Source organism: Macaca mulatta, chromosome 7, assembly GCF_049350105.2.
Source record: "Macaca mulatta isolate MMU2019108-1 chromosome 7, T2T-MMU8v2.0, whole genome shotgun sequence".
Taxonomy (NCBI): Eukaryota; Metazoa; Chordata; class Mammalia; order Primates; family Cercopithecidae; genus Macaca; species Macaca mulatta.
In genome coordinates this window covers 177358326-177374252 of record NC_133412.1, presented here as the reverse complement: position 1 = coordinate 177374252, position 15927 = coordinate 177358326, and the positions used below count along the sequence as shown (strand labels likewise).

Here is a 15927-nt window from a genome sequence, read left to right as displayed (position 1 = left end):
AAATACGTAACAGCGCTCTGCCACGCTTATCTACTCAGCAAATGCCCTGCCTTCCCTCTTGTAAAAAAAAAAATTACTATTATTGGCCGGGTGCAGTGGCTCACGCCTGTAATCCCAGCACTTTGGGAGGCTGAGGCGGGCAGATCACGAGGTCAGGAGATCGAGACCATCCTGGCTAATACAGTGAAACCTCACCTCTACTAAAAATACAAAAATTAGCCAGGCGTGGTGGCGGGTGCCTGTAGTCTCAGCTACTTGGGAGGCTGAGGCAGGAGAATGGCGTGAACGCTGGAGGCAGAGCTTCCAGTGAGCCAAGACTGCGCCACTGCACTCCAGCCTGGGGGACAGAGCGAGACTCAGTCTCAAAAAAAAAAAAAAAAAATACTATTATTATTGTGACCTCCTAGGCCATTCATTCAAACAACAAATATTTGAGTTCCTACTACGTCAGGTACTGCACCAAGGGGTGGAGATTCCCTGATAATTTGTACCCTTAATAAGTTCTTATGTGAGGAAAATAACATCCAAAAGCATTCCCATGAAAGTGTTAAGATACGCATGTGCAGGGCACTAAGCAAGCTGTTTTTGATTAAAGCGGGCCTCGCTCACTTGGTGTTCCTCTGACCACTTGTTCTCAGTCTCCTTTTCTCACTGCATCTCCTTCACCTATAACACTCAAGCACCCCAGGTGGGCCCTTCTCTCTATACCCACTCACTAGGATACATCCTAGTTAAGGGATCTCATCAGTCTTGAAGTTAAACTTCCCAATGTCTAGTTCTGCCAGACTTCCTTCTTCAACTCCAGACTGCCTACATGTATTGCTGTCTAACAGGCATTTTAAAGTGAACATGTTCAAAATCAATCCTGGTATTCCCCCACAAACTGAAGGCAATACCTGTCACTTGCTAGGCCAGAAACCTTGGTGTCACCTGTGATTGCTTCCCCACTCACATCCTCCACTTGCTCCAGCTACAGAGTCCTTGCCCCCAGCTTAAGAACATGTCCCAAATGCCACCATTGCTTACCACACCCCCCATCCTCCACCCCTCAGCTACCTGCCTGGTCTAAGCCACCATCCTATCTTCTGCTTGAATGATGTGTCAGTTATAGTTCTCCAAAGAAACAGAACCAACAAGATGTGGAGAAAGAAATGTAGTTTAAGGAATTAGCTCCCCCAGCTGTAGACGTGCAAGTCCAGAATCTGCAGGATAGGCCAGCAGGCTGGAGACCCAGGGAAAGGTTGCAGTGCAAGTCCAAAGTCAGTCGGCTGGCACAGTTTCTTCTTGCTCAGGGAAGGTCAGTCTTCGCTGCATTCAGGTCTTAACTGACTGGACGAGGCCCTCCTGCCTCATGGAGCATGATCTGCTTTACCCAAAGTCCACAGATTTGCAACGTTAGTCTCATCTAGAAAACACCTTCAAAAAACATCCACGGTAGTGTTTGACCAAATATCTGGGCACTGTCGCCCAGCCCAGCTGACACACAGTTAATCATCACAGAGGACATCAAGAGATTCTTCTCTGACCACCCTGTTCCTGCCCTTGCCCCGCTTCAATCCACTCACCACAGCTGTGATCCTATTAAAGTCAGAAGTCACATCGCCTCACAACTCTGCTCAGAACCCCAAAGCCTCCTCCCGTGTCTCCCTGGCTCCCTCAGATGAAGCAGCAAGGTCCTCACTATGATGCAGGACATAACTCTTTTTTCCTTTTTTTTTTCCTTTTTTTTTTTTTGAGACACAGTCTCATTCTGTCGCCCAGGCTGGAGTGCAGTGGCGCCATCTCGGCTCACTGCAAGCTCCACCTCCCAAGTTCATGCCATTCTCCTGCCTCAGCCTTCCGAGTAGCTGAGATTACAGGCGCCCGCCACCATGACCGGCTAATTTTTTGTATTTTCAGTAGAGACAGGGTTTCACTGTGTTAGCCAGGATGGTCTCAATCTCCTGACCTTGTGATCCACCCGCCTCGGCCTCCCAAAGTGCTGGGATTACAGGCGTGAGCCACCACGGCCAGCCAGGACATACCTCTTGATCTCCTGTTAGCTCGCTGACCACACCTATTCTCTCCCTTTCAATTGCTCTACTCCAGCGGCACACAGTACATACAGAGGATATGCGCCAGGACTTTTTTAATCAATGGGAAAATTATTTAATAAACAAAATCTGTTAAACGACCAAAAGGTCTTTTAAAAATGTGGACTTTGGCCGGGCGCGGTGGCTCAAGCCTGTAATCCCAGCACTTTGGGAGGCCGAGACGGGTGGATCACGAGGTCAGGAGATCGAGACCATCCTGGCTGACACGGTGAAACCCCGTCTCTACTAAAAAAAATACAAAAAATTAGCTGGGCGAGGTGGCGGGCACCTGTAGTCCCAGCTACTCGGGAGGCTGAGGCAGGAGAATGGTGCAAACTCGGGAGGCGGAGCTTGCAGTGAGCTGAGATCCGGCCACTGCGCTCCAGCCTGGGCAACAGAGCGAGACTCCGTCTCAAAAAAAAAAAAAAAAAATGTGGACTTTGGCCAGGGCAGTGGCTCATTCCTATAATCCCAGCATCTTGGGAGGCCCAGAAGAGAGGATTGCTTGAGCCCAGGAGTTTGACACCAGCATAGGCAACACAGTGAGACACCATCTTTACAAAAAATAAAAAACAAATTAGCCAGGCATGCGGCATGTGCCTGTAGTCCCAGCTACTTGGGAGGCTGAGGCAGGAAAATCGCTTGAGCCCAGGAGTCCAAGGCTGCAGCGAGCTATGCACAGCAGCACTGCACTCCAGCCTGGGTGACAGAGGAAAAAAAAAAAGTGGATTTTGTGGGTGAACAGAAAATACGAATTCTTGGAGAGTTACAGAGTCATACATTAACATCTATGTGACGCCTAAATACCAAAAGGCAACGAGACAAAAAGAAAAAAACAATATGCCTTGGAGTCCACACACCCATTCTACAATATAATAGGTATGTGGACGAGGACAAAGTAAACTTCAACTGCTCCGATCTTAACTTCCCCTGTCTGTCAGAAGGGCCTAGATGGTTCATTTCCTGTGTCACCTGACACAATGCCCAACACAGCAGGCATTCAACTTCAGTAAGAGACAACAAGTGCCAAAACCAAGACTTAGGGATCTGGGCCAGATGCGGTGGCTCACACCTGTAATCCCAGCACTTTGGGAGGCCGAGGCAGACAGACTACTTGAGCTCAGGAGTTTGAGACAAGCCTGGACAACAAGGCAAAATCCTGTCTCTATTTTTTTTTTTTTTTTTGAGACGGAGTCTCGCTCTGTCGCCCAGGCTGGAGTGCAGTGGCCAGATCTCAGCTCACTGCAAGCTCCGCCTCCCGGGTTTACGCCATTCTCCTGCCTCAGCCTCCCGAGTAGCTGGGACTACAGGCGCCTGCCACCTCGCCCGGCTAGTTTTTTGTATTTTTTAGTACAGATGGGGTTTCACCGTGTTAGCCAGGATGGTCTCGATCTCCTGACCTCGTGATCCGCCCGTCTCGGCCTCCCAAAGTGCTGGGATTACAGGCGTGAGCCACCACGCCTGGCCTATTTTTTTTAATAATATTTTTAAAAATAATAATAGTAAAATAAAATAAATCAGGAGCCAGGCGCGGTGGCTCACGCCTGTAATCCCAGCACTTTGGGAGGCCGAGGTGGGCGGATCACGAGGTCAGGAGATCGAGATCATCTTGGCTAACATGGTGAAACCCCGTCTCTACTAAAAATACAAAAACTTAGCCAGGTGTGGTGGCGGACTACAAGTCCCAGCTACTCGGGAGGCTGAGGCAGGAGAATGGCATGAACCCGGGAGGCGGAGCTTGAGTGAGCCGAGATCGTACCACTGCACTTCAGCCTGGGTGACAGAGCGAGACTCTGTCTCAAACAAACAAATAAATAAATAAATAAAGGAGCTAGATGAAAGTAATCACCAGATAGTGGAAATCTGAAAGCTTTCTATGGTTAAGGCTTCCCAAAGGCAAAGAACATTTTAATAAGGTGTTGAACAGTCAAAGACACAAAAGTGAGAATTAAGTAAGACCTTCATGAGCCAGGAGTTAATGTGAGCTGTGAAGACAGAAAGTCCATGGCAGAAAGCACAAAGAAACACAAGGCAGAAGGAAGCTGGGAGTGATGCATGGCTCCCAGCCATGGGCTGCAATTCACAGGAAAGCTGGTGGTACACACTGGAGGATGCTCAAAATGGTATATCACAGCCACTGAGGTTTTCTTTTTCATATGTGAAGGTGAAGACATGAGAATGTAAGGATAACAGAAAGAATAATCACCATCAAAGAGGAAAATACAGTACCATGTGGAAAAGGAGACATGGGGAAATCCATAAAAATCACTGGAAACAAAATTAATAAACCGTTCCCTACAGGCACTCCAGCAACACTTTCATCAACACAGTAAGATTCATGCTGGGACCCACAGGTGCCCACACCATCTCCGGCAATTCTTGTCTGAGCTACCTATGATGTAGTCTGGCATTCTCTATTTCTTTTTTAAAGCTGGTGGTCACTACTCATTCAGCTGATTAAAAAAAAAAAAAAAAATGCCCATGTTCTTCTGCTGATTTAAGCTGATTTAATCATTAAGCTGATTTAGCAACACTCTCCCAGACTGGAGTGTAGTGACTTGGTGTACACTAATTTTACCATTGAGTGACTATCTCTAACAAATATATTTTAACTGTGCAATACCCTATGCTTATAAAAACCATCCCTCCCCTATGTCAAATGTTCTCTCACTAATGTCAGTGCCTCACTCAACACTCACCTTCACTGGGAAAAATATCATTCAACAAGTATCCAAGTATCCACTATGTGCCAGGCACTGTGCCAGGTTCACAAGTCAGCTCACCCCAATCTGAACCCAGCTCTGCCACCGGATTTGTACCCTAATGCATTGCTGCCTCAACAAATCACACAAACATAGCAGTTTCAAACAATGCAAACGTATTACAAGTCCAGGTGAACTCAACTGGATCCCCTGCTTAGGGTTTCCTAAAGCTAAATCAAGGTGTTGGCAGAGTTGCCTTCCCTACTGGCAGTGCATTCAGGCTGTTGGTCAAAACCAGGCCCTTGCAATTGTAGGATCAGTCCCTTGCAAACTCAGTCCCTTGCAACTGTAGGACTGAGGTACCCGTTTCCTTACCTGCTGTCAAGTGGGATCCAGTCTTTGCTCCTAGCTACCCATATTCCATTCTCATGCTTTTGACATGGCCCCTCCAAGCAATGACGTTTCAAATCTCTCGTTTCAAATTTATCTGACTCCATCCTGAGAAAGTTATCTGCTTTTAAGGGCTCATGTGATCAGACTGGGCCCAGTCAGACAATCTAGCTAATCTTCCTATCCTATGATCTGTAACCTTAATTACAGCTGCGAAATCTCTTTCACCAGGTAACATTACACAGTTACAGGTTCCAGTGAACATCTTTGGGGGAGTCATTCTGCCCATCACCACCATTTGCTACGGGAAGTTGGACAAGTCACTTTACCACCAAAACCTATTGCTTCATCTACAAAATCATGAAATAATCAGTTGATGATAAAGCCATCAACCTCAAAGCGTTGTTGTGCAGATTCAATAATACAGCTATATTTAGCTGAGTGCCTGCTACATGCTGGAAACTCTGGCATCGAATACATATGCACCTAGAGCCCAGGAAGCTACTTCCAGAAGAATTTCATCAAAGCTAGCACTACCCATAGACAAACATTGCCTGTCAGTGGTTAAATACAGAAGTTAAAGTGTTTACAGCAATTTCACGAAGCAATTTTACATATGTTGAATTTTTTTTTTTTTTGAGACAGGGTCTCATTCTGTTACCCAGGCTGGAGTGCAGTGGCACAATCTCAGCTCACTGCAACCTCTGCCTCAGGGACTCAAGCGATTCTCCCACCTCAGCCTCCTGAGTAGCTGGGACTGCAGGCACAAACCACCATGCCCGGGAAATTTTTGCATTCTTTTGGTAGAGACAGGGTTTCACCATGTTGGCCAGGCTGGTCTTGGAACTCCTGACCTCAAATGATCTGCCTGCCTTGGACTCCCAAAGTGCTGGGATTACAGACATGAGCCACCACACCCAGACTGAATCTAGTAATTTTTTAAATGGGATTAGTATGCTGTCTTTTTTCATTTCATTGCTCTAAAAATTCATTTTTATTGATTTTATAAAAGTCTCAGCCCATGAAGGCTAGAAATCGTAAAAACTTGTCCTTAGTGCTGAATACATCTATAGTTTCTGACAAGGTCAGTAATAATTTACTTCCAATATCACAATGAGTTATTTAATAGCAATGCTGTTAAGACTGTTAAGACTAAGGAGTAAGTGATGGACCATTAAGTAGAGGAGGCGGCCTACGGCCTACGGGATCATTTACCAGAGCAGCTCAAGGAAATAGTGTCAAACACACAGCCACTCCAAAGTTGCACAAGGGGTCTCTTGGTCCTCTCTGCACCTCCAAGAACCAAATTTACCAAAGATCCCAAAGGTGTACTTGAAAGAACTCTACAAAGGCTTGAAGCAACCCACAAAAGCTTGACCCAGAGTCTGGGCCTATCCATCAAATCAGACAAAACTAACAAACAAGAGTAACTTTAAAAAAGAAAAAGCCAGGCACAGTGGCTCACACCTGGAATCCCAGCACTTTGGGAGGCCGACATGGGTGGATCGCAAGGTCAGGAGTTCAAGATCAGCCTGGTCAACACAGTGAAACGCTGTCTCTACTAAAAATACAAAATAGGCCGGGCACGGTGGCTCACGTCTGTAATCCCAGCACTTTGGGAGGCCGAGGCGGGCAGATCACGAGGTCAGGAGACGGAGACCATCCTGGCTAACACGGTGAAACCCCGTCTCTACTAAAAATACAAAAAAAATTAGCCTGGCGTGGTGGCGGGCGCCTGTAGTCCCACCTTCTCGGAAGGCTGAGGCAGGAGAAGGGTGTGAACCTGGGAGGCGGAGCTTGCAGTGAGCAGAGGTCGTGTCATGGCACTCCAGCCTGGGCATCAGAGTGAGACTCCGTCTCAAAAAAAAAAAAATACAAAATAAGCTGGGCGTGGTGGCGTGCACCAGTAATTCCAGCTACTCGGGAGGCTGAGGCAGGAGAATCACTTGAACCCAGGAGGCGGAGGTTGTGGTGAGCCAAGATTGCGCCACTGCACTCCAGCCTGGGCAACAAGAGGGAAATTCTGTCACAAAAAAAAAAAAAAAATTAAAGAAAAAAGAAAAAGAAAAACAAAACCACCTTCTCAACTGTAAAGGGTGTTGGACTGGGGACTGAGCAAGAGTGATGGAGATACCCCAAGCTCAAGGTACTTCTCCCAGGGCCTTCTTTAAAGAGAAGAGGGAGCAGGTGTTTCTACTCACCAAATCTAGGTCTTTCCTCTAAAAACAGAGGACATCCTCTTGCCTTTTTATTTCCACCAAAATCAAGTGAACAGAGTAACTGATGGTAGCTACTTAAAGCATAGTGAGGCCGGGTGCGGTGGCTCACGCCTGTAATCCCAGCACTTTGGGAGGCCGCGGCGGGCAGATCACGAGGTCAGGAGATCGAGACCAAGGTGAAACCCCGTCTCTACTAAAAAATACAAAAAATTAGCTGGGCGCGGTGGCGGGCGCCTGTAGTCCCAGCTACTCAGGAGGCTGAGGCAGGAGAATGGCGTGAACCCGGGAGGCGGAGCTTGCAGTGAGCCGAGATCGCGCCACTGCACTGCAGCCTGGACGACAGAGTGAGACTCCGTCTCCCAAAAAGGAAAAAAAAAAAGTGCCAAAACTTGGAAACAGGCCGGGTGCAGTGGCTCACACCTGTAATCCCAGCACTTTGGGAGGCTGAGGTGGGCAGATCACCTGAGGTCAGGAGTTCGAGACTAGCCTGGCCAACACGGTGAAACCCTGTCTTTATTAAAAATACAAAAATTAGCCAGGCGTAGTGGCACATGCCTGTAGTCTCAGCTACTCAGGCTGAGGCAGGACAATCGCTTGAACCTGGGAGGGGGAAATTGCAGTGAGCTCAGACCGCGGCACTCCACCAGTCCACTCCAGCCTGGGCGACAAAGTGAGACTCCATCTCGCGGTGGCGGTGGCGGGGGCGGGGGGGGGGAGTGAACTTGGAAGCAACCAAGCTCTCCTTCAGTAGGTGAATGGATACACTGTGGTACATCCAGACAGTGGAATATTAATCAGTGCTAAAAGGAAAGCAGCTATCAAATCATGGAAAGGCACGGAGGAACCCCAAATGCATAATAATACTAAGTGACAGAAACCCATCAAAAAGGCTACACATATTGTGTGATTCCAACTAGATGACAGTATGGAAAAGCAAAATTATGGAGACAGCAAAAAATCAGTGGTTTCCACGTGGTGTAGGGAAAGGGAGGCATGAGCAGGTGGGGCCGAGAAGATCTGTAAGGCAGTGAACTCCTGTAATGCGTGACTTTAGGCGTTCGTCCAAACCCACAGAACGTCCAGTACCGGGGTGAACCCTCCTGTAACGATGGCCTCCGGGTGACGAAGACGCAGCGATGCGGGTTCGCCGGCTGTCACGAAAACCCACACTTGACACAGACGCTCAGAGGGGAAACTGTGGGAGGGAAGGGACCTGTGGGACCTCTGCCCTCCGCTGCCTTCTTCTGGAAACCTAAGAGTGCCTCAAAAACTGGTCTGTTAATTTAAACATTAAGAACTGAAGGAAAACAACAACAACAACAACAACTCTAGCTCAGCTTCCTTGCAGGCATCGCTCTGGGCCGCGCATAGGGTTGTGTAGTGACCCCTCGCCCCGGACGGTCAGGGGTCCCTGGAGCCCCACGAGAGGGCACGGGCTCGCGAGAAGGATCTGGGTGGCCCGAGCCCTCGTCGCCAGGTCTCGCCCGGCCGCCCTCGAGCCGCCTCCGCCCCGCCCGCGTCCTACCTTTCGAACGCAGCGGCCTGCTGGGCCGGAGCTTGGGCCAGGGCCGCAGCCTGGGCCGCGGGACCGGCGCCGGGGGCCACGTCCTGGCGCTGAGCCTCCTCCCTGGCCGCCCCGGCCGGGAAGGCGGGCGGCGCGCCCAGCAGCTCCACATTGGTCACGGTCTTGCCAATGGTGAACCAGTCGTTGATCTGCTCGAGGGTGAGCTTGCGCAGCATCCTCAAGGCCCAGGCGTCGGCATCCCTCAACTGCCGGGTCTCCGGGGCGGGAACAGGCGACGGCGGAAACGCGCTCTGGAAGCCCCGCCCCCGCTCGAGGCCTTCCAATCAGAACGCGCCGCGCGCCGTTGTGGGCGGGCTCCGGCCCGGCGCGTGCTGCCCGCGCTGCTTGGTCCTCGTGCCGCCGGCCCCGCCCCGCCGCGCTAGGCCTGCTGGGAGCCTCCACCCGGCGCGAACCCAGGCTGAGCCTTTCTAGGGCCACAGGGGAAGGTTGACAAAGGCCGGAGGCCGGCCCAGGAGTCTGTTTGACGGGAGTTCCGGGGCAACCCCTGCGTGTACAAGAAAATGTCCTCCGGTCACTCCCTGGCCTCCCCGTTTAGAGGCTGCTACCTCGGAGGTTTGTGCGCTTCGAGCATACCGGGGCCCTTCACGCGTTTCTTGAGCACCTCAGGGTGAGGAGACGGAAGGCAAACCAGAGAAGGGATTTGCGTTCATGGGTCGGAGGTACCAGGACATCCTTGCACCTAATATGGGGGGAGAGGGGCAAGAAGAAGGTCAGGAATGTCTTGGAGAAAATAACGCCAGGCTGACCCCTGCAGGATACCGGCTAATGAGCCGGGCAAAGGAGGACCCACGATTATAGGGGAGGATCTGGGAGAAGTTCTTTGGAGCCGAATCTTAACTGAATTCATCTTCCTTCCTAAACCTGTGTCTCAGGTGGCGGTGTCAGACTCACAGCTGGACACAAACAGGTGCGGACAGGAGGTCCAGGTGATCACATGGACAAAAGATACAGGCTGAGGTGGTCCTGGCCCATCTCTAGAAGGCAGAGGGTGGAGAACAGAGCCCTAGCAAACTCCCCAAAAGACGGAGCAGAGGCAAGAAATCTAGCAAAGGATGCCCAGGATGGCAGCCACATGTGCAAGGGAAGGGAGGGTCAGAAGAGAGACATGGCCACCTGGCCGGGGTATGTTCCCCTCATTGCCCAGGGCAGGATCTGTCTGACCCATGTGGGCTCTCAGGAAAGAGCCACGTGAACAAATACAGAGATGGTATCGAGAGCATGGCTCTAATCAGCAGTGTGAAGCCCGAGCAGTGGCAAATAAGAGGGGGGTTTGAGAACAGGGTAGACAGAAGTCAGCCAGGTAGGTTGAGCTATTGGTGTCTCAAAAATTGAACCCATAATCATACTAAGCCAGGAGTCCTGGCTCCAAATCCTGGCCTAATGAGCTCTGGACCTCATGTTAGGACTTTGCCAAATATGACAGCTTCCAAAAAGTGCCTCAACACACTTTGCCAGGAAGAAATAACTTGCTTTTTTTTTTTTCTTTCTTTCTTTTGAGGCAGGGTCTCACTCCTCTCGCCCAGGCTGGAGTGCAGTGCTGCAATCAGGGCTCACTGCAGCCTTAATTTCAGGTGCTCAGGTGATGCTCCCACCACAATCTCCTGCATAGCTGGGACTACAGGCTCACGCCACCACCACACCGGCTAATTTTTTGTATTTTTAGTAGAGACAGGGGTTTCACTGTGTTGCCCAGGCCGGTCTCAAACTCCTGGGCTCAAGCAATCTGCTTGGGAGCCCTTGGCCTCCCAAAGTGCTGAGACTACAGGCATGAACCACCATGCCCAGCCATGTTTCTCAAAAAATAAGAAAAAAGGTAATCATAAAGTAATCGAGAATCATAAAGTATGTCATTCAGCATTGATTGGAAAATATTGTAACTTCACACTGTATGTGGAGACTAGGACATAATTCAGAATTTTACAAAATATATTGAAGCCACTTGAAGCAACTCCAGAACTCACACTTTTCTTTGTTTGTTTTGTTTTGTTTTGTTGTTGTTTGGAGAGTCTTGCTCTGTCACCAGGCTGGAGTGCAGTGGCGCAATAGCTCCCTGCAACCTCTGCCTCCCAGGTTCAAGCGATTCTCCTGCCTCATCCTCTCAAGTAGCTGGGACTACAAGCGAGAGCCACCACGCCTGGCTAATTTTTTGCATTTTAGTAGCGACGGGGTTTCACCATGTTGGCCAGGGTGGTCTCAGTCTCCTAACCTCATGATCTGCCCACCTCGGCCTCCCAGAATGCTGGGATCATAGGTGTGAGCCAACGCACCTGGCCTGTTTTTCTAGGATGTTGCCATTCCCATGTGCTGTCATCCTTTGTTGATGTCACAATGAATACGATTTTAAGTGGAAGATGCTTTTCAGAAACATTTTCTGCAGGGCATTTTCTATATTCTTTGATCTTTTGGGGCTACTAGCTAATCCTTCTGAGTTTTGATTTTTTTTTTTAAACTGCAATCTGAAGATACTCTCTTGATGCTCCTTTGGAAATTTGCCAATTTGGAAAGTTGCCATAGTGTTTCCTGACCAAACACGGGTTAACATTCTGAATTATCACAGACTGAATGGCTTTGAGCACCCTTCATTTGATTCAGTAGTTCTCGGTGCTCCCCAGTCACTTGGTCAAGTTCATCTTGCATTCCTGTCCAAAGTTTAGAGTGAAAAGAAACAGCTTGGGCCGTGCGCAGTGGCTCACGACTGTAATCCCAGCACTTTGGGAGGCTGAGACGGGCAGATCACGAGGTCAGGAGTTCGAGACCAGCCTGACCAACCTGGTGAAACCCCCATCTCTACTAAAAATACAAAAATTAACTGGGCATAGTGGTGCATGCCTGTAATCCCAGCTACTCAGGAAGCTGAGGCAAGATAATCGCTTGAACTCAGGAGATGCAGTGAGCCGAGATCACACCACTGTAGTCCAGCCTGGGCGACAGAGCAAGACTCTGTCTCAAAAAAAGAAAAAAGAAACAGTTTGACATCAGGTAGATCTTCGTGGACTTGCCACATCTAGGCCAGAACACATGGGAAGGCCACTGAACCCCTAGTGGGCCATGGTATTTTGGGGAGGTTTTGCATATTTGCTTTCACTGAGCATTTGGAGCATTTGAGCTGTACACCAAAAAGGGGAAACTAACAGCTGAGAGCAGTTACAAATGGTGTTGGTGCCATTAAGCAGCACTCTCCTTAAAGCAGAGGAAGCTGTGCTCGAAGTGTATTGCTGTCTTCTCCAGCCTTCCTAGTCACAAGATGCAGCATTCTGAACTTTGACTAAATCTGCTGGAGTGGCTCTTTCCTTAAATATTTGGGTTTTTTTGGCCAGGTGCGGTTGGGTGGATCACGAGGTCAGGAGATCGAGACCATCCTGGCTAACATGGTGAAACCCCGTCTCTACTAAAAGTACAAAAAATTAGCTGGATGTTGTGGCGGGCGCCTGTAGTCCCAGCTACTCCGGAGGCTGAGGCAGGGAGAATGGTGTGAACCCAGGAGGTGGACCTTGCAGTGAGCTGAGATTGCGCCATTACACTCCAGCCTGGGCGACAGAGACAGACTCCGTCTCAAAAAAAAAAAAAGAAAGAAAAAGATGTGCATTTCTTAGGGTGTTTTGGATTTGAAACTAAATACATTAAAACTCTCTTGGGGCCGGGCGCGGTGGCTCAAGCCTGTAATCCCAGCACTTTGGGAGGCCGAGACAGGTGGATCACGAGGTCAGGAGATCGAGACCATCCTGGTGAACACAGTGAAACCCCGTCTCTACTAAAACTACAAAAAACTAGCCGGGCGAGGTGGCGGGCGCCTGTAGTCCCAGCTACTCAGGAGGCTGAGGCAGGAGAATGGCGTGAACCCGGGAGGCGGAGCTTGCAGTGAGCTGAGATCAGGCCACTGCACTCCAGCCTGGGCGACAGAGCGAGACTCCGTCTCAAAAAAAAAAAAAAAAAAAAAAACTCTCTTGGTCTGAACACAGTGGCTCACACCTGTAAACCGACACTTTGAGAGGCCAAGGTGGGAGGATCACTTGAGGCCAGCAGTTCAAGACCAGCCGGGCAACATGGCAAAGTCTATTGATCTCAAGTCTAGTTGGAAGTTCAGAAGCTCTGTCTTGAAACAGCTCTCCATGATGTTCTTAAGTTTTTCCTAAATGCTTGTTCTCGTCCTCAGCAGTGTTATAAGTCATTATAAATCTAAAGCATTTTTACTATAGGACAGTGGTTCTCAAACCTGGTCTGGTCTCAGAATCCCTTTACACTCTTAAAAGTTGCTAAGGACCCTAAAGAGATTTTGTTTATGTAGGTTATGTCTATCAGGGATTACGACTGAGAAATGTTTTTACTTATTCATTTTAAAATAATAATAAACTCATTTGATGTTAAAGAGTGTATTTGGAAAACATCACTATGTTTTCCAAAAAACATTTTGTGTGTGCGTGTGAGAGGAATGATGCTTTTACATTTTTGAAGATTTTTTATGTAAAATGTAAAATTCAAAAATTTTACATTTTTGAAGATCCCTTAGTGTCTAGTTGCATGAGAAACAGCTGGATTCTCAAATCTGTTTCTGAAGTCATTCTGATGTGATACCACAAGTCACATGACCCTGGAAAACTCCACTGTACACTTGTGAGAGAATCCTAATGAAAAAGACAAAGGGCCGGGCACGGTGGCTCAAGCCTGTAATCCCAGCACTTTGGGAGGCCAAGACGGGCGGATCACGAGGTCAGGAGATCGAGACCATCCTGGCTAACACGGTGAAACCCCGTCTCTACTAAAATATACAAAAAACTAGCCGGGCGTGGTGGCGGCGCCTGTAGTCCCAGGTACTTGGGAGGCTGAGGCAGGAGAATGGCAGGAACCTGGGAGGCGGAGCTTGCAGTGAGCTGAGATCCGGCCACTGCACTCCAGCCTGGGCGACAGAGCGAGACTCCCTCTCAAAAAAAAAAAAAAAAAAAAGAAAAAGACAAAGAAGGCCAGCTCCAGTGGCTCACGCCTGTAATCCCACACTTTGGGAGGCCAAGACAGGCAGATCACTTGAACTCAGGAATTAAAGACCAGCCTGGGCAACATGGCAAAACCCTATCTCTAGCAAAAATACAAAAATTAGCCAGGCATGGTGGCACGTGCCTGTAGTCCCAGCCACTTGGAAGGCTGGGGTGAAAGAATCACTTAAGCCCAGGAGACGGAGGTTGCAGTGAGTGGAGATCGCGCCATGGTACTCCAGCCTGGGTAACAGTGAAGCCCTGTCTCAAAAAAAAAAAGGCGAAGACTATTTACTGTTATGAAGAAAATAGTTTTGACCCACACTTGGAGAACTGCTACCCTAAGACAGAAAGTTTTCAAGCTTTCTGTGCAGTTTGATTTGACCGTAAGCTCTTTTCCCTTCCAGCAGGACCATGTTCATTGTTCATTCCTTCCTGCAATCTCATCCTTGAAAATTTTAGGACCTCCAGATTTATTAAGCTAAGTGGAAAAGTTAAGCCCTGGAAACTGAGGCAGGTAACATGGCTGTTTTTCTTCTCTAGTGCCTGACACTTGCTGACTTGTGTTGAGATGTTACACATTAACCAGACTCCCCAGTCTTCATTCAAAACTAGGTTAAGTGACATTGGCGATGAGAGCCTTGTTAACTGTTACCTCTTTACAGCAGGATGCTAAGCAGTCAATCAAGTCTTCTATCTCTATGTTAGCCTTCATATGGAAAATGTAACTCAGTTTTCAGCCCCTAATTTTGCCTGTATGAACAATCCTCACTTGAGCACTGATCACCTGTTTTTTTGTTTTGTTTTGTTTTTCTTTTTTTGAGGTAGAGTCTTGCTCTTGTCGCCCATGCTGGAGTGCAATGACACAATCTCAGCTCACTGCAACCTCTGCCTCCCGGGTTCAAGTGATTCTCTGGCCTCAGCTGAGTAGCTGGGATTATAGGCGTCTACTACCATGCCCAGCTAATTTTTGTTGTTTTTTTTTTTTTGAGCCGAAGTCTCACTCTTGTCCCCCAGGCTGGAGTGCAATGGTGCGACCTTGGCTCACTGCAACCTCTGCCTCCCGGGTTCAAGTGCTTCTCCTGCCTCAGCCTCCTGAGTAGCTGGGATTACAGGCGCCCGCCATCACGCCCAGCTACTTTTTGTATTTTTAGTAGAGATAGGGTTTCACCATGTTGGCCAGGCTGGCTCGAACTCCTGACCTCAGGTGATCCGCCCTCCTCGGCCTCCCAAAGTGCTGGGCCAATTACCATGCTTTGGTGTTCGGGTGTACCTAGATGCCTCATACTTTGTGCTTGAATAAACTATTTTAACTGGATCCGGGCCGGGTACTGTGGCTCACGCCTATAATCCCAGCACTTTGGGAGGCCGAGGTCGGTGGATCAGGAGGTCAGGAGTTGGAGAACAGCCTGGTCAACATGGTGAAACCCCGTCTCCACTGAAAATACAATCAGCCAGGCGTGGTGGTGGGTGCCTATAATCCCAGCTACTCCAGAGGCTGAGATCACGCCACTGCACTCCAGCCTGGGCGAAACAGCAAGACTCCATCTCAAAAAGGACGATTTTAACTGGATCCTAAGCCTTTTTATTATTTTATCTTGATACATCTGAGCTCGTTTTCCTTGTGCCTGAATAATGAACATTTATTTTACTGTGGATCTGCTCGTGATTATTTCAGTCCTAGCTGCACCATTTTATAAACCCCCCACCATTTCACAGACCTTGGTCGGAGTGAAACATTCCATGGGGGCTTCGGCCATAAGAAACATCCTGCCCAACCGCCTGACTGCAGGAGCATCCTTATCACATCCTGCCAGGCAGCAAGCCATACTGCCCAGACCGATCCAGCCCAGACCTATAATTACCCCAGCCTGGAAGCAGCAGTGAGCTCGGGCACTAAGCTGGTTACCTCCTCCACAGGTTTTTGCTGGCAGTAAACCTGCATTGCTGTTGAAGCCACCATCTCTCTCCTCTCTCCCCTCTCCCCCTTCA

At 49.0% G+C, this 15927-nt stretch overlaps 1 protein-coding gene across 2 annotated transcripts in view; it reads right to left on the bottom strand.

Annotated features, from left to right (window-relative positions):
- Positions 1-9256, bottom strand: part of TDRD9 (tudor domain containing 9) — a 126672-nt gene extending 117416 nt beyond the window's left edge. For both annotated transcript variants that reach the window (XM_028851927.2, XM_077941899.1), the window contains exon 1: positions 8909-9256. In XM_028851927.2, coding sequence (XP_028707760.2) covers positions 8909-9123 — 215 coding nt within the window. In that variant the 5' untranslated portion in view covers positions 9124-9256. The remainder of the gene's footprint in view (positions 1-8908) is intronic.
- Positions 9257-15927: the final 6671 nt, after the last annotated feature.